We start from the raw sequence: 26516 nt of genomic DNA on the forward strand, positions 1-26516 counted from the left end.
CTATGAATTTTCAAAATCCGAATCGAGTTTATCTGAATGGGACAATAGGTTAGCCAATTCGGTGTCTGCAGTTAGTAGCCACTGCCACTTAATACCAGCTTAAAATCACTAATGTGAGTTGTTGGGGTTTTTTTTATGTAAAGGGACGCTTGTTCCTTCATATTAGGGCTTCTCTGTTAATTTTCGGTTTGGTTTGGAATTTTCAGAAACCAATGCAAATGGATTTTATTTGGAACACAAATTCTTCAGAACCAAAACATTTGATAAGAATTGAAAATGTTCACTCTGCACGAGTCTAGCCAGCACCCACTCATTATTATCTGGAGCTGTAAGGTTGCCCATGCCTTATAAAAAAATTAATTTGTCCTGTTTACAATACCAGATTAGAGAACTGTCCAGTGCATCTCTATGCCATACCCACCAAGTGTCCCAGAATTTACAGGACTGTCCACATTTGGATACCATGTCAGTCCTGAGTAATTATTGTGTATGAGCACTGTATGAGCACAGCATTCATGTTGACAGGTGAGCAGCGTAATTATTAGTGAGTGATTCTGCATAGTTGTCAGGTATAATTTGTAGTGTCTTGCAGTGAATATGTACTCTACATCCTCTAGCACTGATTATGTTGAACAATCCAGTCATTTAATGGGTTCATTTGAACATATGAAGACATATGCAAAAATTAAGACATATGCAAAAATTAGTTTTTAAGCGATTCATCTGAATAAAATTCCTGGTAATATTTGATCGAATCGATTCTGAATGGTTGTACCTGTAGTATTACCTTTGGAGTCTACAAATAAAATCGATTTGTAATCAATTTGTTCCGGTATTGATTAACAGGACATGTGTTTGGATGAAGCGCTTCAAATTAATTTTTGCATACATCCTACGCATTTCTTCCACTTAGTGGACCAAAAAGTGTGCAAAGAAAGAAACATGAATTCATTGTTTTTATTTGTTTTATGAAATAGATTGATTAGCTTGAAATAAATATTTTATTTTAAATAATAATTTTCTTCTATGCTGGTTATATTGCATGATATAATGATATAACTTTCAATAATTCTATATTCATTTTAAGGTGATGAAGTTTTAGAATGGAGTGGACGGTTTCTACAAGGCGCTACATTTGAGGAAGTTTACAATATTATTCTGGAATCAAAACCAGAGGCACAAGTAGAATTAGTTGTCTCCAGGCCCATAGGGTGAGTGTGTTCTTTTTTGACAACAGTAAAAATCTTCAGAGGCCATGAATGGCAGAACCAATATTTTGCACCTGACTGAGGTGTCATTGGTCATCTTAGTTAACAAAACTATGGTTGGTTGATATTTGGGTTGACCTGACTAGTAAACAATTCATTGCCGAGTTTACCCATAACTTTAAGTTAACTCCTCAGTGCCTTTGACTTGACTGACGTGAATTTATGAAAAGCTGATTTCAACTGAATTGGAGGTGGGTTATTAGCTTATCTGATGATGACAGGCTATGATACTCCTGCCATCAAAGAGATAAGGAAGTTATGTTGAGTTTAACCACAAAATCGGGACACATTTGGGCCCATTTTTTTTAAATTATCCGATTGATAATAAAGGATAATTACACTAAACAGGATTACAGACACGCTAATGTTTAAAAAATATTAGATAAAGTTCAATATAATCATACATAAAGCTACATGTGGTTCGAAAGGAAATAGGTCCCTGGTTATAGAGACAGGAGGAGACAAAGGAGTTTCATGGGAGAGGAAATTAGGGGATGGAGGATTTCATTGTAGGTACTGATAGTTATGGTGGGGAACAGATTTGAGACTAGGTAACTAGGCATCTTTGTGCAAGATTAGAAGTGGTGAGTAGTGATGTCCCGAACGGTTCGCTGGCGAATAGTTCCTGGCGAACATAGCGTGTTCGCGTTTGCCACAGATGGCGAACATATGCGATGTTCGGTCCGCCCCCTATTTTTTTTTTGTGGTCTTTCAGCCAAATTTACTAATACTAAGTAAAAATTACTTAGTATTAGTAAATTGTGCCCCTACTCGCAATACCGCGAGTAGGGGCATGTCTATTAAACAGTGACTGCTCACTGTTAAAAAAAAAAAAAGGGTCCCCCCTCCCTGAGCGGGTAGGGGCCCTAAAGTAAAAAAAGGGGGGAGGACCTATTGTCCTCCCCCCTGGCCCCCACCCCTGAGTGGTGGGTGGGGGCCCTAAATACCAATAGGGGGGGCTATTGTCCTCCCCCCGGCCCCCACCCCTGAGCGGCGGGTGGGGGCCCTAAATACCAATAGGGGGGAGGACCTATTGTACTCCCCCCAGCCCCCACCCCTGAGCGGTGGGTGGGGGCCCTAAATACCAATGGGTGGGGACCTATTGTCCTCTCCCCAGCCCCCACCCCTGAGTGGCGGGTGGGGGCCCTAAATACCAATAGGGGGGGACCTATTGTCCTCCCCCCCCCGGCACCCTAAAAATAATGAGAGGGGGACATTTAACTAAGAACCTGTAAAAAAAAAAAAAAAATAACTTACCATTCAATGTTTTCTTTCTTCTAAAATCTTCTTTCTTCAGCCCCCAAAAAGGCCAAATAAAAAGCCAATATAACCGTCGCACTTTGAAAAAACAAAACAAGAAAAACAGAGCGCAAAAAAAATTAATCCTTGTTCACCCTTCGAGGGCACGCCAAGTACTGAGCTCCGCAGGGCAGGTCAAGGCTTATAAAGCCTTGCCCCGCCCTGCAATTAGGCTCAGAGCACTCTGATTGGTTTTAAGCCATCCAATCAGAATGCTCTGACAGGTAAATGAAGAGACTGACAGGTAAGGTTGACAGGTTTGAAATCCACCAATCAGAGTGCTCTGTGTCATTTTACACAGCGTGGGAAAGTTCTGTGGAATTTTCCCATGCTCTGTAATTTGACTCATAACACTCTGATTGGTGGATTAAGTAACCAATCAGAGAGTTATGAGTCAAATTACACAGCGTGGGAAAATTCCACAGAACTTTCCCACACTGTGTAAAATGACACAGAACACTCTGATTGGCTTAAACCCACCAATCAGAGTGCTCTAAGCCTAATTGCAGGGTGTGGCAAGGCTTTATAAGCCTTGACCGGCCCTGCGGAGCTCAGTACGCGGCGTGCCCTCGAAGGGTGAACAAGGATTAATTTTCTTTGTGCTCGTTTTTTTTTTTCTTTTTTTTCAAAGTGCGACGGTTATATTGGCTTTTTGGGGGCTGAAGAAAGAAGATTTTAGAAAAAAGAAGACATCTAATGGTAAGTTTATTTTTATTTATTTACAGGTTTTTAGCTTTATTGACTCCCCCCTCATTATTTTTAGGGTGAGGGGGTAGGTAGGGGGATAATTTTTTTTGGGGGGGTGAGGGGGTTACTAGGGGTTTGGGGACCCCTAGTCACCTGGCGGGCCCCCACCCGCCGCTCAGGGGTGGGGGCCGGGGGGGAGGACAATAGGTCCCCCCATTGGTATTTAGGGCCCCCACCCGCCGCTCAGGGGTGGGGGCCGGGGGAGAGGACATTAGGTCCCCTCCCTATTGGTATTTAGGGCCCCCACCCGCCGCTCAGGGGTGGGGGTCAGGGGGGAGGTCAATAGGTGTCCCCCCTATTGGTATTTAGGGCCCCCACCCGCCGCTCAGGGGTGGGGGCCAGGGGGGAGGACATTAGGTTCCCCCCCAATTTGTGTTTAGGGCCCCCACCCTCCGCTCAGGGGTGGGGGCCAGGGGGGAGGACATTAGGTCCCCCCCCCTTATTCTTGTTTAGGGCCCCCACCCACCGCTCAGGTGGGTGGGGGCCCATCACTATTGTGGCCAGAAAGAGTCCCTGTGGCTTTTAAAATTCGCCTGCCTATTGAAGTCTATGGCGGTTCGCCCGTTCGCGAGCATTTGCGGAAGTTCACGTTCGCCGTTTGCGAACGGAAAATTTCATGTTCGCGACATCACTAGTGGTGAGGTAATAGGTGATAGTTATGCATCACACAGGCATGGCCTATCTGTACTGCAATCGGCAGCATGAGAATGTATAAAATGGAGAACTGTAGTCTTCATGTAAAATAAATAAAATACACACATTATTTTAGACAGAAAAGTCTCTAGGAAATAAATAGGTTCTAGGAATCAGGTACAAACGCAAACCACACATTAAAGCCTGCAGTGGCAATGTCCTAAACCAACAATATTTAACATCTAGATGGACTGATTGCAAATACTTGGGCAAAATGAGACCCTGGAAACCAAAATAGAAATTTGCTACTTTTTATTATCCAACTGGGAGTTTTCGTAAAGTGCAGATAAAACCAAATAAAGAATGGTAAAATTGCATAGTTACAACGGCTGAAAAGAGACATGTGTCCATCAAGTACAGCCTTCCTTACATCTATTTTTGCTGTTCATCCAAACAGCACTAACAGCAACATTTCTCAACAATAATGTGACCATGTTTCTGTTATGGTGCAGGTTGTACACTGGTAGCTAATTCTTGGGAGAATAATTGTATACATACGGTAAGTGCAGGTTCTAAATGTGTTAGAGTTGAACAACTTTCTACCGGAAGCACTTTAACACAAAACACTCAGCTTCAATACTAACTCGGATTTTGCAGAGATGACTGTCGAGGGAGCAAATATAATAAGTGTGAGACTATTGCCTCCCCCGGAAATGTCACTTATATGCTGACCCTTCGTGAATATTCCAATATAAGCCAAATCAGAGAATTGAAAACCAGTTCCGATTAGAATCCCAGTCTGTCTCATAAAGCAAGCTTTATGATGTCCCCAGGCAAAAAGGAATGGCTCATTCTGTCACTGAGACACATTCTCATAAACGATCAACTCATGTTCACTATCCTGATATATCTTTTAAATTGCATCTATCAATACATCAAAGAAAAGTGGTCACCATGTGTTCCTTCTTCTCTTAGATTTATATTGGAATATTCTATAGAGGACAATAAGAGACTTGTTTGAGCTGCTTGTACCGTACATCTTCATTGTGTCCATTTTTTTTTTCAGAGATATCCCAAGGATACCTGATAGCACACATGCACAGCTCGAATCCAGTAAGTGAACCAAGGTTGTCTGGTGTACAGGAATTTATTTTTCATTTGGCACCCGTGTGCCTCAATGGGTTAAAAAAAATTATTTGTGTAAATATGGATGTAGGTTAAAGATTGCATGCTAGATTAAATGTGGGAGTTATAGAGAAGCAGTTTCAGACAGCTCTTGAATAGAAGATATTAGCATCTAAAATATAAAAAAAAAAATATAAAAACACGTGATACCAGTGTTAAGATATCCTGTACTGTCCCTTTAAACATAATTTTGCTTAAAAGGCAGATCCTACCAATAGTATCCAATAGTATCCAAACCGATACAATACCAATATTTTAGTATGTTACCAGTTAACTCAAACTAGTTAGCACATGTTAGGCAGAATTATAGAAATATCATACAAGGTTGTTTTTTTTTTTTTTTTTTACGTTCTCACTAGAAATAATTAAGTTGCCAATCAAAGTGAGATGAATAAACATTACTCCCATAGGTAGGAGTAATGTTAATTGAATGGTGATATATATATATATATATATATATATATATATATATATATATATATATATATATATATATATACTGTATATTTCTTGGCCACTTTTCTAACTATAGGAAAAAGTATCTTATTGCAAAAGAAAGATCCTATGTTATACTGTGCCTCTCCTGGCTTATCATTAAGTTCCATTTGGCAGTCACACAATTTATCCTGCTGAAATAAAAAAAAAAAAAATGCTCAGACTGCATTTGTGAGATGCTCAATTCTTGGGCATGATGTCAGAATTCACAATTCATTAACTCGCTGTTACTTACAAAGTCTAGGAGAGAGATGTTTCTGATCAAAGAGGACTTAAAGATGTCCCTGACCCTGAGGGTAAGCGAGAATATGGACTGAAGAAAAGTCTTTGCACATGTATGCATTAACAAATAATACACGAAGGGGGGGGGCGGGGCCTGGCTGCTGGCTGAATAGGACGCAGGGTGATGGAGCTCCTCAACCCTACAGCCTTTTTCTGTACAAAAAGGGCAATTAGCCCCAAAATATCGCCCAGCAAAGACATACCTCGACTCAAAAGCACGCAGGCAACAAACGGGCGTGAAAACCAGATGGCGGCTCATGCCCGCGGTGAAGAGGGCACCTTGCGGCCTACCAACAGACACCAGGCGGGAGACGCGGCCGGTCTCCTGTCCACTAATCGACTCGCAGGCAGCCTGAGTCTCGCTTACCCCCCCTCTGGGCCGGTGGGGGTTATCCCGGCCCCCGCTGGGACACACGCTGAGGTCCTCCCGGGTCATTATGAGCTACCCACACGAAAATCAGAATGCCGTGCAATGGCGCCCAAGATGGCGGATGCAGCTACAACCCAAATAACGACGCAGCATCAGGCCGACCTCACCGACCCACTCGGCCACTTTGAAGCGCGACTGGATGCAGCCTTTAAAAAATTCTGGGCCAACCTAATGAAGCGGATCAATAGAGTGCCCCCTGCAGCGTCGCCACAGGTGAGAACGCAGACACTCAGCGAGAAGAGGCGCGAGAGACCCCCAAAAGGCAACCCGACCACATTAAAGGCACACCACGTTACCTTACGCCCTCCTGGGCCTAGAGCCAACCGGGGAACACCCCCAAAGCACAAACCACATTTGCAGAAGGGAACAATACGCCAAGATCAACGCGGAAAAGCTCTCTACAATCTCCCGGCTGGGAAGAATTTGGACTCAAGGAGGACCCAAGTTTGTGGCACCATAGTGCAGGCTCTGAAACAGGCCTGGGGCAAGGGGAGTACCTCGCTCACGATAAACAGCATGGCTCACCACAGTGGACTATACACGTCTGTGAGACAGATGCCTAGCCAGGGTATCGGCTAACTCTATGACTCCCGAAGCTGGCTGCAGGCCAAGATAAGAAACCGGACAGGGACTCTGATCTAGGAATGTGGACCCAGTGGCATAAAATGTGGCGTACATGTTTTACTCTAGGCTCGTTGCCCACTTACGCTACCTAACTCCTAAACGCAATAACTAGCTGTCAACTAGCAAAGCTAATGTATAGCCAATATACATAATGTATAGCCAATATACATAATATGTTCCAAGCGAAACTTTAAGTACAAAAAATGTGCTGACATTGCATGCCACAAAATGTTTTAACTGCTCTTCTCTTCGCTTGTATCTATTGTTGTGGTAGCACAAGCGTGTTGTTTAATTATGCATTGCAAAATATTTGTTAATTTCCTTTATGCTACTTTAGATGAATAATCACCTTAGTTAAGATTATATATTCTGCTTCAGACCTTAAGCAACATATGGGTAGAAGGCTTCAGACTAAGTGATGACCCCTAGGATAGGGGATAGGATTTAACAAGTTTAAAATGTATAATGTTTAGAATGTGCACCAGGTTAAACATAAAGTGTTAAACATGAGCAACGAGCATAAACATATAAGGATTAGCATGTATAAAGAGCCTATATGTTTAATGATTAGCATGTGCAGCGAGTGTAAACGTATGCTGTTCAAGAAGTGCTACATAACACTGTTCTTCTCTTCGTTTAGCATTACAATCTCAAAAAAAATAAAAAAAAATTGTACAAGTCCTAGCAGCATACCACCTCCTATGTAAAGCCATGTCTTAAGAGTTTTGTGTCAACTGCTGTTGTGGCATGACATGACTGTTTGTACACCTCTGCACAGCAAAAATAAAGAATTAAAAAATATATATATAATACACGAAGAGCCTTTATTATGGGTTTATTCACAGATCCAAGAATTGGAGAGAATCGAAGGGAATTTTAAATTTTAGACCAAAATATCTACATTTAAAAATATTTTTCTTGAATGTTTTTCCAGGTCAGTTAATTTGACAGGAATACCCTTGTGAATTATACAAAATTGTTTTGGTTTAGTAAGTAAGCATCATTTGGCAGATCTCCTCAAAGATTAAAGTGCAAAAAAATGTGAAAATAGCGACTGTCACTTATATCAAATATCAAAATATCTTATGCTAGAAACATGCCATCCCTGTGTTTCAAAAGCTTGTATTTGCTCATACTGAAATAAATTATTGCTTTCAAAATACTATATTTAAACATATGGGATAGAATGTTACTTTGGGTTGATATGATTGTGTAAATAATTAACTTTTTCTTGCTTTAAGATTTTCTTAACTGAAAAATTTTATTTTTAAATTTGAGGTTCTAGCTCATTTGAGTCTCAGAAAATGGATCGTCCTTCTATATCCGTTACCTCCCCCATGAGCCCTGGAATGTTGCGAGATGTTCCCCAGTTTTTAGCTGGACAAATTTCAGTAAGTGAAATCATTTCTTGTTTGCACTTGTTATTTCGTTTCATATTCGGTTACATCAATTGGTGCTTACAAATGTCTTATTTTGAAGCTGTAGTTTAAGATTAGAAGTGCACTACCCCCAACAGTGCCCAATACATATATTTTAGATAGTGCTGCAACCTTAGAACACCTGGCATTAAGTGAGAATAAATGTTATGAATAGAAAAAACGTAAGCGTTTCCTGACATATTTCCCTGAATTATTGTGTCATCCATGATGACCCTACATTTAAAGGAAAATTGTTAATTCCCATATTGCTTTGCTGAGCGTTGCTCTTTAAATGATCTTTGGTCGGGAACTGTGCTTACCTGACTGAACATCACTCTGCTTTGTCCTGTTTTGTTTCTACCACTGCAGTTTTTTTAACAAGGTGAAATTATATAAAACTTGTAAACTTGTAACAAAAAAAATGATAGATTTGCTTAACCTGCAAAATATTAATCCTCAACCGGTTATGACAGTACATCTAAACCAAGCATGTCAAACCTGCGGCACGCGGGCCGCATGTGGCCCACAATGAGTATATTTGCGGCCCGCTTGCACTGGGGCCGCTTTGTGAGGGTCTGCATGGAGGCGCTGAACGCTCCCCATGGAGATGCTGATTGGCCGCCCAGCGTTTTGCCACACATGAACAAGAGGCTCCAAATGTTTTCCTATGGGAAAGCATTGGATTGGCTGAGATCATCAAGTTTGATGATCTCAGCCAAAGTGCAGACCACACTCCTAGGACTTCAAAATCAAGATAACGTAATTTGTTTTTTTACAGCTGTGCAACAGCATACATTCACCATTTCATTCCCATTACCAACCTCTTCTTACTATGTCAAGGTAGTTGGACTAAAACATTGGTTATATGCAAATGCTCATTTCCTTAAAATAAATTCGCTCTTTTGTTTACTTGAAGCCCTACGAGCGTGAGGACGTCCAGTGTCAGTTAGGCGACTTTTTTTATACTGTTCTTTTCTAAATAAACCTAAGTTTCTATGAAAACTGAAGTTTTTTGTTTTTTTGCGGCCCACATAAACTTAAAACTTGTTTATTTGGCCCGTGTTAGCCTTTGAGTTTGACATGCTTGATATAAACTATTTTTAATTTAATAAAGAATTGTCATTCATCTGTAAATGGTTTTTAAATGATTGCATCAACACAATAATCACAAATCAAGTTAGAGGTGTTTTTTTTTGTTTTGTTTTTTAATGTTCAAGTCTATTACCTCAATAAACCCTAATTATAAAATAATGAAATATCAGGAAAAAAAACTCAATTTTTATTTTTAATATTAGGTATTAGTATTTAACTAGTCCTAATATATATGTAATAGGGAGCCTATATCAGTTGGGTGAAGTTCTAATTCTGCTTACCCATACAATATTCATAACAATAATCAATTAGTGAAATTTCCTATTTGCATCTCAAGTAGAAAGGAGGGCTCTGGGTGCCAGGAAAGTGTGCTATAAACTGGGATTATTGAAAAACAATAGGAGCTGCACCTGTAGCCAACCATTAGGTTTTAATAGGGCTTGGAGTCTTTCTTTAAATACGATTTACAGATAATACATTCACATAGACCTGAGTACTGCAGCAGATCAAGGTCGATATGATCACAGGATGGGTTTACAGATGATGTAGAGAGGTCATCACATTTTTTATGTGATTGTGAGTGTGTTTAATGTGAGGCTGTGAGGGGGAAGGGTTTGATAAATCAAGATGGCTGCTGCCAGGACGGGGTTTGCAGTGAGGACGTCCAGTTATAATGTTATTTATTACAACATTAAAATGACACCCCACTGCCCAAATCCAAGAAAGAATTAAAACTCATTGGTTAAAAGATATACCTCCAATGAAAATATATATGCGTTTAATTACTCAAATTTTCAGTGGCGTATGTCTAAAAACTGCTTGCAAAAAGATCTATTGTCTGAAGCCTTTGCTCAATCAAAGACTTCCCAATGCAGCTCAATGAGAAGTCTTTGCAAGGCAGGTGCTCTGAGCAATTGCTGCCTCTTGGCTCCACTGCGCTAAACAAACAGGAAGTAACATGACTCGTTGTATGATTGACAGCGAAGGGGGGTGTAACAAGGTTAATTTATAAAAGTGGCAATTTCTATTTGAGTCTGCACTTTTTGTAAAATAAAAAGAGGACACATTCTTCAGAGAAAAGCACTTCAGCAAGCTAAAGTGCTTTAGGAGTCTGGAGTGAATCTTTAGGCTCTTATATGTGCTGTTTCGGTACTAAAGTAGGTACAACCATTACAGTAGTAGCCTACAAAAATTCACAGATTGATATATCACTATTAGTATGCACATCTACATATTAATTTAAAGGAACTTTATTAATTATAGTTTGGGCAGGTCAATCTCCCATCCCGAACTTTTTGAAGATCAGGCTCCCCCATTACCAAATTGAGGCATCCATTTTGGAAAAGTGAAGCCTATGTAGTTGTGGTTTGACAATATGGTCAATGCACCTAAAATAAAGATGATAATTTCTTTCAAATTTGATTCCACTTGACAGTCCAAAATACTTATTTTACCTCAGTTATACATCTCTTACATTTTAAAAGTTACTTATATAGTGAATATTTCAAATTTATTGTGGAGGTTTAGCTTGACACTATACCATCTGTTGTATGTTGGTCATACAAACACATTATTCTTCATGGTGAACACTTCAGAAACAAAGAAAAAAAATCAATCAATCATATCTGTAGAACTTCATCTTTTAATACATCATTTCAACTTTTTATCAGTCTTGAGAAAATTCAATTTTCTTAAAAAGTCTTCTCTTTTGAATAAACTGCATATCCCTTATATTTTTGGTTCAGTTCCAATCCCTGTCCAGATTTAAAGAAGGCCGTCGAGCATGCATCATTTGAAATCAAGTAGTGCGTCAAGCACAAGCCAATGGGCACCAAACCGGCAGCACAACGGGGACTCTCGTGGGTCCTCTCTCTGTCATATCCTGGGCCCCCGAGCCTTGCTTGAGTGCACAAATGGTCAGTCCATCCCTAGATTACATCAACTACAGAGTAATGGCTGCACACCTACGGTAGTAAGGGGGACACACCTCTGCTACACAGAAATGTAATAAATGAGATCATCCACAACAATCTTTAGCATCATGGACTAAACAAAACCTCCATGAGTGACATGCTGTCCCAATGTTACTGTTAAATAATAAGTAGTGTTATTGTGGAAAGGGATTGCAGAACTTATTATTTTCTTATATGGAATGTATTTTGTAAAATAAAAGATGAAACACGTTCAGTGTTTGCTGTGCAAGTACACCTTATAGGAAAAGTATATCTTATTTCAAAGTAGTTCAAAATATCATAGTTTGAAGTAGTTATTGAGCGGTTTAACTTATTACCTGAGGTCTACCTGCCACCGTTCTTCACCTCCACCACTAACGCCAGAGAGCCGGAAGTTCCTAAGCGTCAGTGGATCACTTGCAGCCAATGAACTAAGCCTTGCATTGGAGGGCTTAGCTCGGCAGCATTAACGGAAGTTCCTGCTTAGGAACTTCTGGCTCTCCAGCATTAGTAGTGGAGGCAGGGAATAGCATTCATGGTTTGACTACTTACAGTGGGAAGGAGCGCAGGCTGTAGAGGTTTTGGTGCATGGAATGTTGCTTTAAAACTTGTCATACTGCTTTACATTTAACACATGACATATGCAATTTTATGTCCAAAATGGACAGGGGAAAAAGGACCACAAATGGTAGCTGTTATGTTTATGAAGGCATTAAGGAAGTTAAAGGGACACTGTAGCCACCAAAACAAAGTTATCTTAATGGAGTGGTTTTGTTGTATAGATCTTGCCTCTGCAGTCTCACTGCTCAATTTTCTCCTATTTAGGAGTTAGATCACAACTCCCTGCATGTAACTTCTGAAACACTTAGCTCTAATGCTTAAACTTCCTTTTTGCACATTCTGTTTAATATAGAATTTATCTCCTACTCCGTTAATAGCCTTCTAGAGCCCATTGGAGCCTCCTGTGTATGATTAAAGTTCACTTTACATAGCAGGAGTTAAAGACGTCCAATTGAAGTTAACATCTGATTGAAACATAATCTATTTTTATTTAATGCAGACTTTGTGAGTCACAGCCAGGGGAGGTGTGGCTAGGGCTGTGTGAACAGAAACAAAGTGATTTAACTCCTAAATGACAGTGAATTGAGCATTGAAATCGCAGGGGCATGATCTGTACACAAAAAACGCTTCAACTAAAATTGTTTTGATGCCCATGTAGTATACCCTTTAAGTGTCGGGCACCAAATAGTGTGTCACCACACTCAAAGTTATTGGGAACATCTGGTGATAATAATAATGAACATTTCAGGCCAATTATTACCCAAACTGCCATCTCGCTGTGTTTAACCTTAAATGCCATTACATTAAACAATTATGTGTTTCCAATCACTAGCCTCTGTTTGATCAAATGAATACGATAAGTTAGATCTAATATCTCTAAATGTTAAGAGTCCCCGTTATTGTGTACTTTGTTGCTGTTCATGTTAATTTTGATAGTTGTGTTTTTGTTTTGAATTCTTTTTAATTTCAGCTTGTTGTCTTTCTTTGGTTTCGTTTTATTGCTTTATTATTTTTTCTTTCTTTTTCTTTTCTTTATTTAATTTTGCTTACCAGAGTGAAAGCCTTAATAGAAGAACTACGCCTTTTATCCCTAGGGTTCAGGTAAAGGCTGTTTTGTGCCTGAAAGAAACTAAAGTTGTGTGTTCACTTTTTTTAGTTTGGAAAATGCATTCGAGGAAAACTTCACGTTTGGTTCGTTTTCCCATGTTTTTTGAAGCGTGTTGCTAGCAATTTGCACACCGTATCTTGTGAACAATCTATAGAGTTCTGCATGAACATTTAAAAAAAAAAAAAAAGCAAACATTTAGAAACTTTAAAGAGACAATGATGTACTGTGTTTTTTTTCTGCGTGTGCTATATACACAAGAAACTGTTAGCACATTTGGTACACAAGACAGTATAAAAGCAATTGGACTATGGGAAAAGGGGTACACATTATGCAATTATTTAAAGGCACACTATAGGCACCAAAACAACTTTAGCGTAATGAAGCAATTTTGGTGTATAGATCATGCCCCTGCTGACTCACTGCTCCATTTTCTTCCATTTAGGAGTTAAATCCCTTTGTTTATGCAGCCCTAGTCATACCTCCCTGTAAGCAACATGCACAGCCTTCCAAAACACTTACTGTAAAGAGAGATCTGATATTAAAACTTCCCTTATTTTTCATTCTATTTAGTTTAGATTTTCTTATCTCCTGCACTGTTAATAGATTGCTAGACCCTGCAGGAGCAACCTGTGTGTGATGCAAGTTTAATTTACAGAGCAGGAGAGAGAAAAAACTTCTAAAGTAAGTTAACTTTCGATTGAAAATTAAATAATGTTTGTTCCTAAATGGCAGAGAACTGAGCAATGAGACTGCAGGGGCGTGATTTTTATACCCAAACTGTTTAATTAAGCTAAAATTGCTTTGATGCCTATGGCATTCCTTTTATATAATACGTGTTTACTTTAATGTAATATGCCACATTATTAATGGTAATATAAATCTGTTTCCTCTATAGCAGCTAAAAAAATTTTTTAAAAAAAGTTTTGATTATAATTATTATAATGTAAATATACACATCAAAGGTTTAATTCAAATATGCAACCTGGAAAGTAGTTTTTATATGATAATTATTCATTTAACAGTTATTTATTGTGAGCTGAACAGCAACCTACAAAATAATGCAAAATAAATTGGGCATTTACCCCTCTATTTTCAACTAACCAGAAAACATGTTTTAGTGAATAAGCCCCTCTATATCTATTTTTTGTCTGCATGAATTTAATGTTTGTGATTGCATATTCTAAGTGTAAGATTTCTCTTTTGATTTTCCATGTTAATCTGGAAAATATATCTATATAATTGTCTATTGTCACTCCATATATCTATGTTAATTATATTAATTTCATGTTAACACATCCTGTACTAATTGCCATTTGAGAGTTAATCATAAAGCACATCCTTAAATATTTAATAATAATGTCAACGCTTTCTAATACTGCCCAATAATAAAAGTTTTCAGAATGTATATTGATGGCTTAGCACACACAACCTACAAACCATAATATCGCTAACAATAATTACAAACTGTGTGCATAGATGGGTATTGATACCGTGGCATTGTATGTTTCATACACCACAATTCAAAAACATACTATGTAAATATTTGACAATCTGTATTTGTTTTGCCACAGTCTCTTTAAAGCTTTTATTAAGAAAACATAACATGCTTCTTATTGCATTTTCCAATATATAGGTGCTCCTCTAAGTGAAAGATTGGCAAAATTATATGTACCTAAAAAAAAATTAAAATCACTTGAAAGTAACCTATTATTGATACTTTTTGTTCAAGAATTGACAAATTTGTTCAGTCTCATATATTAAAGGACTTTATCAATAAAACCTTTTTATTGCAATACAATGTCCTGCTAACTTTTGCGTTGATCAACAAAAGTTCATGCAGAGTACTCACACACTATTCAGGTACATATGTTTTGCCTCTCTTAGCAAATAAACCTATTACCCTTATATAGCTCGTATAAACGTCAGTGCATGCTGCCACCCTTTCATTCTGTATCCCTTATAATATTCATTACATAGAGTGTCACCCTTTTTTCTAATTTGTTTAACCAATGTGTAACAAAGTGATGAGAAACAGCTTACACAGCGATATTCTGTACACCCCACCATTACTGAAAGAAAAGAAAAGAAAAACTACCGGTATTGTTGCACAATTGTCGTTTTATGAGCTGTTTGTAAAGCTACGAAAAGCACTTATTTATATTAATGTCCATACGAGCAAACAATAAGCTGTATAGTGTAATAGTTTGTAGGTCAGTTGAGCTTAAACAGTGATTTGACAATCATGAACATGTGCAAAATATGTGAGAGTGAAATTTCTACACACTAACATTTTCTGGAGCTTCATAACAACTCATTTTGTATCTTATCAATGCTTAGATAATTAACGGGTCTACGTAAAGTAAGTGTAACGGACCGTTTCACTTACAAGAGGATAAAATCCGTTTAGGCGATAATCCCCTTTTTGAGAGACAGGCACAGCTACTGCAGAACACCAAACTCCCGAACTGGATACAAGATAACACTCCGAACTGGAACAGCTGAACAAGAAAAGCATACAATCCGCTTACACTCCTGGCAGTCAGCTTACAATCCAATTCCCCCCAAGAACGAGACAACACTTCATTTTGAGGGTTAAACAGGAACTGAGGACTGGCTCATCCAGCCTGGCTTTTATTTCCAACTCACACATACAGACCACACCCAGGGGGAGGCATAAAAGAACCAATGACATAGATGTTACCTCCCACACATCCCCTCCCCTTAGTGTGACACATAATCTCATTATGCATACAGTTTAAAATATACTTTTACACAACTTTCCTAACTCTAAAACCATACATCACATTCACATAAAAATACATATCCACAATCAATCCATTCAGGGGAACAACATATTAAAAAATGGCATGGATCAGACCAGGGGTTCAAAAGTTAGTAAAGTATCTTTTAAAACCCCTAGCTTCCCAGCTCAGACTGTTTTTTTACAGAGCCTTCTCTGTGCTGGAGAAGTAATCTAATTATCTCCAGCACAGAGACAGACTCCATTAACCAGAAAGACATAAAACACTTTAAAATACAGAAAGTTACTTTTTAACCATAACACACAGACATTTCACATATCCCCAGATAGCTGGGATCTGAGCGCACAAAACTACCGAATAGCGCGCAGATCCTATTCACACAGTACAATTGCCATGGAGCTAAAGTCTTTCCCATAGTCTTTCATTATATGAATAGGCTCCATGGTATAGCTATCTGGGGTATCACATTCCCATAAAGTCTGGTCCATAGTCCAAAGGCAGCAGGCGGGCAACCAGGCTTCTCCAGTTCACAGTGGCGAAGTTGGTTTCACCACAATTCTCCCCTTTACCAATTAGAGTAACAGGGTACCTGACCTCCTGCTGGTCAGTGCCCTGGTTAGTCCAGCAACCCACCCACAAAACAGAAACAGCAGAGCAGCCCACCCACAATAAACAGTTACTACACCTGGGTGAGGGAGAATTTTGTCCAGGTTCAGGTGCCTCACCACGGCTGTGTGGGGGACTGGTAGGCTGCCTTGGTGGGTTGCTGAGGGGGCAGAGACCAGCGGTACTCTGTCCTGTTGCCAGCACTACCACGGGAGTAGTCTGGTTGGAGCCTGGTTGCTGGAGACCGACTGTCTCCCCTTTGGATATATCGCTCTGTGGCTGGGGGACAGGACCGACCGTCCCTACCCCTGGTGCTGTAAGTGCAGAGACTACGGTCCCATCTGCACAGATGTGGGGCTTAACATCTCCCCTTGGTGGGTTAGGCTGCCGCTGGAGAGAGGGTGTAACAAGCTCCTCTCTCTGGACGGTAAACTGCCGCTGGGTAGAGGTGTTAGCAGGCTCCTCTTCCTGCCACTCTCTCTGCTGGTGGAAAGGGAGACCAGCTGTCTCCCCTTTCATTCTCTTGTCCTGCTGCTGGGGTGCGAGACTGACTGTCTCTGCTCCCTGGGTTACACACTGCCGCTGGGGAGGACGGACGACACCATCAGCTCCCTGGGGTACACACTGCCGCTGGGGAGGAAGGACGATACCTTCTGCTCCCTGGGACACACACCGCCATTGGGGAGGGAGGACGCTGCTCCCCGCTCCCTTCAGTTCACACTGCCTTCTTGGCATATCACTTTTCTGCTGGGGGGCAGGAACAACTACCTCTGCCCCCTGTAACTCAGCCTGCCGCTGGGGAGGATGGACGACACCATCAGCTCCCTGGGGTACACACTGCCGCTGGGGAGGAAGGACTGCACCTTCTGCTCCCTGGGACACATACTGCCGCTGGGGAGGATGGACGACACCATCAGCTCCCGGGGGTACACACTGCCGCTGGGGAGGGAGGACGCTGCTCTCCGCTCCCTTCACTTCACACTGCCTTCTTGGCATATCACTTTGCTGCTGGGGGGCAGGAACAACTACCTCTGCCCCCTGTAACTCAGCCTGCCGCTGGGGAGGATGGACGACACCATCAGCTCCCTGGGGTACACACTGCCGCTGGGGAGGAAGGACTGCACCTTCTGCACCCTGGGACACACACTGCCGCTGGGGAGGACGGACGACACCATCAGCTCCCTGGGGTACACACTGTCGCTGGGGAGGAAGGACGGCACCTTCTGCTCCCTGGGCTACACACTGCCGCTGGGGAGGATGGACGACACCATCAGCTCCCTGGGTTACACACTGCTGCTGGGGAGGATGGATGACACCATCAGCTCCCTGGGGTACACACTGCCGCTGGGGAGGAAGGACTGCACCTTCTGCTCCCTGGGACACACACTGCCGCTGGGGATCTGGGCCGACTGCCCAGCATCCCTGTAAGGCCGGTAGAGAGACCTCGGTCCCATCTCCACCTGCCTGCTGGGGGCCTTTCCAGTACCACTCCATGCAGTCCTCTACTTTGGGTTTCTCTGGTTTGTGTTGGAGGAGGATATCGGCTACCTCATCTCCTTGACCATGTCTCACCATTAACAGGATGAAATCGTACTCAAGATCACGTGACCTCTGGTTCTCTTGAAGCAGTTGCTGCACAGCTGCATCAACAATCTCCTTCAGGGGAACAACATATTAAAAAATGGCATGGATCAGACCAGGGGTTCAAAAGTTAGTAAAGTATCTTTTAAAACCCCTAGCTTCCCAGCTCAGACTGTTTTTTACAGAGCCTTCTCTGTGCTGGAGAAGTAATCTAATTATCTCCAGCACAGAGACAGACTCCATTAACCACATGGTTACAGAAAGACATAAAACACTTTAAAATACAGAAAGTTACTTTTTAACCATAACACACAGACATTTCACATATCCCCAGATAGCTGGGATCTGAGCGCACAAAACTACCGAATAGCGCGCAGATCCTATTCACACAGTACAATTGCCATGGAGCTAAAGTCTTTCCCATAGTCTTTCATTATATGAATAGTGGTATAGCTATCTGGGGTATCACATTCCCATAAAGTCTGGTCCATAGTCCAAAGGCAGCAGGCGGGCAACCAGGCTTCTCCAGTTCACAGTGGCGAAGTTGGTTTCGCCACAGTAAGTAAATAGGTAAAGTGTCTAAGCAGATGTGAGTATAATGCCCCAAGATAAATTTCTGGTGTAAAATGTTAGTCATCACTGTTTTAGACTGATATATGAGATCAACATGATGGTACTAAAAAACAGTCCTCATGGATCAACTAGTATGCCAGAAATTAGGTTTTGTCAATTTTATTGTTTTCTAATGGTCCTATTGGTAATAGCCTGCAATGACCACCAGTTTGAAAGTTGCGTGTTTGCTAGCTACTAATGTTGTGTAACATACTTCTTATTAATTAAGATGTGTTAAGAGGTATTTTAAGGTCTGCATAATGTGCAGGTTCATCAAGTCAGGAATTGAAATTGATTTACATACAGATTTGGCTACCATAATGCAAAGCAGATATTCACCTGGAGTGCAAAAACAGGTGCTCTTGTTAACAACCCAGCATCCCTTTCTGCAGCAAGCTAGTGTGTGGTTAACACCTCCGGTAGATCAAGATCAAAGTGTATCACTGTCAGAGTGTCCTTATACTTCTCAAGGAGGACCACCCAAAATGCGCACACACATGCACACACAGCCGCTAAGCCCATGCAGCCCAATCCAATACATGCTCACACAAATTCCACCTGCCATTACATAGATGTCTGTGTGTATTTATACTCATGCAGCCACCACACACTCACACACATATTGCATAAACCATGCAGTCACAGATACAGTTCTACCATTGCACATACAGATCCCAACACATTTCATATATACAGTTACATACTCAGCTTGTGTGACATACAGCAACTCACAACTCCTGTCATGCTCAAGCAGCCTCCACACACTCGCAAACAAAACTCCAGCACACACAGGAAGTATGAGACATTACTCTCATCACACACAGGTAGCGCCTCGTACATGATTTCCTTCACACACATGCAGACACGCACAAACACTACATAAGACTATGAACTCAGGGGACAATACCATCTAAACCTTACTTAAAAAGGAAAATATTACATGATGAGATGCAAAACTAATTATCATACAAGTGGCCATATACATATATAGTAATAGTTTTCTCTTCAAAAACATAACAAACTATTCCAAACTTAGACAAATGCCCATTGAGACGTAAACAGGTGACAAAAAGGACAATTTGGGCACAGCCGGCACACATTTTGCTCAAGCCTATGGTAGAGTTAAGTAATCAGTGGCAGAACTAATGTAGAGAGGAGCCTGTTGCAAGACATTTTTTTGGGCCCCTTTTCTAGCACAAGTATGGACAAAACTTATGTCATCATCTGTCATACAACTCCCACTTGCCAGCTGAGGAATCTACCATTTTCAGGGTTACATTTGTAAGCAGTGTCTGTGTGTTTGAGTGTTAGCATGTTTTTGTATGTAATACAAAAGGAATATATAATGGTGGCATTTGAATAAAAGGGTATGCTTGCATGTAGTGTTGACATTGATTGCAGTGACATGTTTGTATGAAGTGTTGCTATGTCAGTGCAGGGGTGTAGTTTCGGGTGTAGTCTTTGCTTTTGAATGCTGATCTGTATGCATATATACACAGTGCCACACACATACTGTCAAAGATACACACAGATACACTTATACACTGACATTCATACTGATATACACAATGACACACACATAGATACACAAACACAAAGATGCACACATATATACACACATATACATGCAATAATTTGGATGAGTGTGTGTATATTGGTGTGTGTATAGATGTGTATCTTTACTTTAAATTTTTTCTATGTTTCTATTCTCTCTGTCCCCTTGTCTCCCCGAACTGTACACACATCCTCCCAGCACTGCAACTGAAAAGCAGATCTATACAGGTACCTGGTCTTACTGTTAAAGTTCCGCTGTGCTCGACTGAGGCCCTGATCAAAGATACCCATCGGGTGTCCCTAGGTGTATCTGTCACTTGATGGGTCCCCAGGCTGCATCGACTACACTCCTCGTAGGTCTGCCACAGCAAGGAATAGAGACATGTGAAATGACAATGTAAAATGCTAGTAGAAGGTGGGGAAAGTAGAATTCATAAAGTCAAATTAAGTGTAATTAAGGTTAAAAAAAACTGATGGATAGTGACAGGAGAGATAGACAGACCAACATTGGGAAAATAAATTTGGTATCTGTATCTGAGAAGAGACAGAAACAGAAGAAGATGATGGGGCAGGAGAATAGAGCCAAGTGCAGTGCGAGACAGTGATAGAAAGATGAGACGGTAGAGTTAAAGACGAGACAGACTGGCAGAGGGGGTAACAAGAAACTGAATGGGTATGTTGGATACATCAGGGGCTTCAAGCTTTCTTTCTCCTGAGTAGGTGGACTTTAAAGATGTATTATATATATATATATATATATATATACCGTATTTATCGGCGTATAACACGCACCTCATTTTCAGAAGGAAATTCCAGGAAATTTCCACCCCTCCAATAGTATTCCCCCCCCTCATCCTATAGGGTTCCCCCCCTTTCCATAGTATTCTCCCACACACTCCCATAGTATTTCCCCCCCCCCCCATAGTATTCTCCCCTCATCCCATAGTGTTCCCCCCCTCATCCCATAGTGTTCCCCCCCTCATCCCATAGTGTTTCCCCCCCTTCCATAGTATTCTTCCCCACTACCATTGTATTCCCCCCCTCATCCCATAGTGTCCCACCCTTTCCATAGTATTCTCCCCCCCCTCCCATAGTATTCTCCCCCCCATAGTATTCTCCCCCCATAGTATTCTCCCCCCCTCCCATAGTATTCTCCCCTCATCCCATAGTGTTCCCCCCTCATCCCATAGTGTTCCCCCCCTCATCCCATAGTGTTTCCCCCCCTTCCATAGTATTCTTCCCCCCCTCCCATAGTGCCCCCCCTCCCATAGTGTCCCCTAGTGCACTTTCCCTCTGTCCCATATTTACTTACCTGTCTTGAAGCGTGGGCCGGCTTCACAGCGCGCACCGCGGTACTGGAACTTAAATTTCAGGTTCCGGTTTCCGGCGGGACTGAAAGGAAGTGTGCACACAATAGTGTGCACACTTCCTTTCAGTCCCGCCGGAAACCGGAACCTGAAATTTAAGTTCCAGTACCGCGGTGCGCGCTGTGAAGCCGGCCCACGCTTCAAGACAGGTAAGTAAATATGGGATATCGGCGTATAACACGCACCCATGATTTTCTCCCTATTTTCAGGGAGAAAAAGTGCTTGTTATACGCCGATAAATACAGTATATATATGTATAAATATATAAACAAAAAATATCTTGCACTCCTTTCACCGGTGCTCGTCAGGCAAAATACAAAAAGTAAAGAGATGATAGCACTCTCTGGACTTTTGAAAAAATAAAACTTAACTTTTATTACCTTACATCAAACAAAGTCAACATGTCGACACTTCAATATGGTATCCCCACACTTACATCCGGACTGATATATACATGCCATTATTTTTTTTCTTTTAATGGGTATGAAACATCAATTATATGCAATTATTTTTAAAAGTAAAAAAAAAAAAATAAGATAATTTGTCTTCAGTCTAAATGGCCAGTTTCTATTTTAGGGTGCCTTAAAAATTAACAAAACCACACAAAAAGACTCACAAAATGCAATTAGCAGCATATCTTGTATCTTCTCACCCAATATAATTAAATTGTACTGATATAATCCTTAATTAGCAGCTAAAGTACATTTTACTGCCAGAGATTTGGGTGTTTTGCTTATTCAATTTTTTTTTCCTCTCTCTTATAATTATAGAGATGAAAACTCAATATTCTGTATAAAAATAGCACAACATTTTTATCTGTTAATGCAAAATAACAGAAATTTAAAATGGAAATTGAGTGAAAATTTAGAGATTTTATATAATATCTATTAACGAAATAAGTTAAACAATGACCCCGTCATCACACAGTTCCTAAAAATATAAAATATATATATATACCGGTATATGAATTATTTGTAACATGGATTGTCTATGTAGCACATTAAATAATGATAACATAGCAGTATTACAAGAAATGGTCTTTATATTTGAGGAATCTGCTGGAATTTTGGGAGCTACACTGGACTTACTAAGTAACATGCTTGGGGCCTGTTAAAATAATCTAAAGTACTCGGGTTGTCCTTCAGATAATCAGTTGCCCTTTAAATGTAGGTTGTAAATCAGTAGCTAGAAGAGGGTGGTCAAATGCTTTCCAATTGCACACCTACTGGTGTTAAGCCCGCATCTCCCAGTGCTTTCTTTATGGGAATTGGAGGATGAGGGATTATGTTTCTGTAACGGACCGTTTCACTTACAAGAGGGTAAAACCCAGTTTAGGCGATAATCCCCTTTCCAGATGCACAGACAGCTACTGCAAACACCATTCTCCCGACTGGAACCACACGAACACTGGGACAGCTGAACAAGAAAAGCAGACATCGGCTTACACTCCTGGCAGTCAGCATACAATCCCATTCCCCCAAAGAACGAGACGACACATCGCTTTGAGGGTTGAGCAAGAACTCTGGACTGGGACACCCAGTCTGGCTTTTATTACAAACACGTACATACAGGACACTCCCAGGGGGAGGATGAAATTAACCAATCACATGGATGTACCTCCCACACATTTCCTCCCCTTAGATTAACACTTAACATAATTATACCGTACACCCTTTTCCCCAATTCCTGGATGTACCCCAAATACATATGCTACACCTCCAAAACAGGTATCCCCTGATAGCCCTTATTCAGGGGGACAACATATTCAAGAATCAGGTCATTCGGATGAATGGTTGGGGAGATATGAGGTTCCAAAGATTTGACCGACCGCATGGGTAAAGTATCCGAAAACAGTTCCATGCATTTTGGCCCTGCGGTCGGTCACAAACAAGTGAATGAAACAGACGAATTACTGGTGTTATAGAGACTAAGGGAGATTCGCATGAATCCCCTAGTTCGTACGTTTCTTTCTACCGAACGGCGGGCCGTTCGGTAGTTTCCCCACGAAATCCTGGAAGTCTGGAGGTCTCAGCGGTGTTTGCCTAGTCGAGTGTCCGATTTCAGTTCCAGACACTCGACGGCAAAACACCGCTGTTCGGTAGTTTAAGATGGCCGCCGCCACGTGTTTGTTTCCCGAATGGCGGCCACCCAGAGGACAAAGAATACATTACATGGATTGCCAATTACCTGTTTGCAACATTGTTGCAAACGGTAATTGGAGGCACACTTATTCCTGGGTGGTCTGGTTGTTCGGTAGTTTCACTCAATATAATGAATGGAGTGATTCTACCGAACAATCAGATGAATGCTGCATACATATCACCCAGGTTAAACTTAACACATGAATACATATACAATATTACAGGCAGTACACTAGAATATGCTTCACAGTCTTAAAGGGACAGTAGTCCCAAAAGTCCCAATATGTCCATCGCTGATTTTAAAGGGCCAGTAGCAGCAATATAAATTATTACATGCCCAAATATAGTGTTTATAGAGCAATATGTCCAGGGGCCGTAGTCGCAGGGCAGGAGGCTAGCAGCCAGGCCTCTCCAGTTCACAGTGGCGAAGCTGGTTTCGCCACAGTTTCCATATGTAGTCTGCTATTGATCTATCTAGAGCTCCCATCACTCACAGGCAGTGTTTGGATGTGAGTGATGAAATCTTAATTACAGAAACAGGAGGTGATTTACAGATATTACGAATGGTCATGTGTTTTATGCAGACTAGCATGGTGGGTGTGCGTATGCTTATAGTATTAGGACAGAGTCGTAGAATGGCCAGAATCTCAAGGTTCCTCGGTCAGGAATCCCAGTTTTTGGGGTTGATTTACCAGTCTCAGGTGAATGAGAATTCATTTAAAAAAAAATCAAGCAATATTAAATATAAATAAACATATAGGACAAGTAATGCCGTTTTGGGATTCTTGAAACATCCATACACAACTCAGCCTCTGTCTTGTGGTTTACGAACCACCAAATGGTTTTACTATACTACATTTTACACTTCAGTTGTATGCATTTAGTGGTATTGACATGGCAGACATTTTTTGTCACCCATTTTTTTTTAATGAAAAGCCACCACTGACCACCAGACGTCTCATGCTCTGACATTTTGCTTTATGTAGGTCTTGATTTTTTTTTTTTTTTTTTAGTAGCTGCCAGTTACTTTTGCTTTCTTGTTTCATTTTATTTTATAGGTTTTTATTCACTTCCCTTTTTATTGTATATATTTTTTTTTTTGCTGGACAGTGATTTTACCACAATAGATTGTTGTGTATTTATTTATTTATTTATTTACCATATGTCTCTTATGAGTTTTTTTATTGTCTGTGTTAGCTTTCCAGATAGCAGCTCCTGGCGTACAAAGAAAATTTGCTTTGAGAACGTTAAAATGAATTCTAATGGACAGGAGCTTTTGCTGTACAGTGTTCTATAAAACATACAAGAGGGCAAATAAATGTAAAACATCTATTTGTAGTGATACATGTAAATGTAGTAAATAATTTATATAAATAAGTGATAAAACCCATAGTAGAGATATTTAATGGTAAATACTATTACCATTGGGCTTTAAGATCATTCCATAATGATTAAGAACATCATCTTCACGGCGGTAAGTATGCCAACTGACTTAACCTGTTGGATATAAGACTACCTGTCCTTTTCTGCACTCAGTCGTACATTGAGTTTATACCATTCTAAAGAATAAATGTTGTAAGTAGGTGGATCATTGAAATAGAATGTTATGTACCTGAGCATCTTAATTCAACTAGAACTTTAACCCCTTAAGGACCAAACCTCTGGAATAAAAGGGAATCATGACATGTCACACATGTCATGTGTCCTTAAGGGGTTAATAGGCTGCCTCTTAATTTGCTACAAAAAAATGTACCTGCGATAAATGCCTCATGAGCTTTGTTTGAAATCTGAGCCCCTGGTGACACTACAGCTCATTGATTTGTACTGGAGATACAGAAAATGTATGAAAGTCCATGATGCACAGATCATTTTAAAAATACAGACATGTTCGGTGAGAATATGAAAAAGTTATGTATAGATTCATTAGTAACATTTCTCTCATTCTGATGCAACGTGTATGGATGTGTAAATTTTTTTTGAAGCGTTGTGTCTTGCAATATATTGTAAAGGGATAATCTTTGTTTCTTCTTCACAGATAAAACTTTGTTATGACAAGGTTGGCCATCAATTGATTGTCACTATATTAGGAGCAAAAGATTTGCCACCAAGAGACGATGGAAGGCCGAGAAACCCTTATGTTAAAATTTATTTTCTTCCAGATCGAAGGTAGGATCAATAGAATTTTGATGTTCTATGTGACATGCTCTGCTAGATTGATTTTTAAATGATGTTGTATAAGCATATTGTAATGCTGTCAGACTAGTCAATATGCTGACATGTAGTGCAAATGTGAGACAAGTGAAAAACAGCCAGATAAATACAAGCCCGGTTCTTGACAATCTTCCTGAGTGCTTCAAATGTGAACATCCTCAGTTGTGGTTTTCCATGAAATGAATATTCAAATCTTAGTGTTACATTTGAAGTCAGTAGATATAACTGAACGTTTCTTAGTGGAATGTTGGGGCTAATTAGCAAACAGTGAATAACTAACCTGGGGCAAAGCTGAGTGTGTTCCACCTACACTCTAGAGCAGAGGTAGCCAACAGCTAGCCCACTAGCTTTTGTTGAACTATAACCTCTATGAAGCGTTGAATGTCCCTGGTTTGCTGAATCTCGTGGCAGCAACCTGGCGACCTACCTGTTGGAGAACGATATTTTAGATGCACAAGCATTTGGCTTAGTGGTCAATGAAGAAATTCCTCTATGTGGTCTTAATACAACAAGTAAGAGAGAGTTTACATGTAATAATTATTTCATAGTTAATTCACAGATTTTACTATTAACATGATGTAAAGTCAT

The 26516-nt window shown here is 40.5% G+C and overlaps 1 protein-coding gene across 11 annotated transcripts in view; it reads left to right on the forward strand.

The window, feature by feature from the left end:
* RIMS2 (regulating synaptic membrane exocytosis 2) overlaps positions 1 to 26516 on the forward strand; it is a 627382-nt gene that overhangs the window by 369902 nt on the left and 230964 nt on the right. For 8 of the 11 annotated variants that reach the window (XM_063451154.1, XM_063451156.1, XM_063451152.1 and 5 more), the window contains 4 exons: positions 1088 to 1211; positions 5014 to 5060; positions 8242 to 8354; positions 25753 to 25883. In XM_063451154.1, coding sequence (XP_063307224.1) covers positions 1088 to 1211; positions 5014 to 5060; positions 8242 to 8354; positions 25753 to 25883 — 415 coding nt within the window. Of the gene's footprint in view, positions 1 to 1087; positions 1212 to 5013; positions 5061 to 8241; positions 8355 to 13039; positions 13088 to 25752; positions 25884 to 26516 lie in introns of all 11 variants that reach the window. The other 3 variants (XM_063451151.1, XM_063451153.1, XM_063451158.1) reach the window with 1 other exon arrangement.

Source organism: Pelobates fuscus, chromosome 4 (genome assembly GCF_036172605.1).
Source record: "Pelobates fuscus isolate aPelFus1 chromosome 4, aPelFus1.pri, whole genome shotgun sequence".
Lineage (NCBI taxonomy): Eukaryota > Metazoa > Chordata > Amphibia > Anura > Pelobatidae > Pelobates > Pelobates fuscus.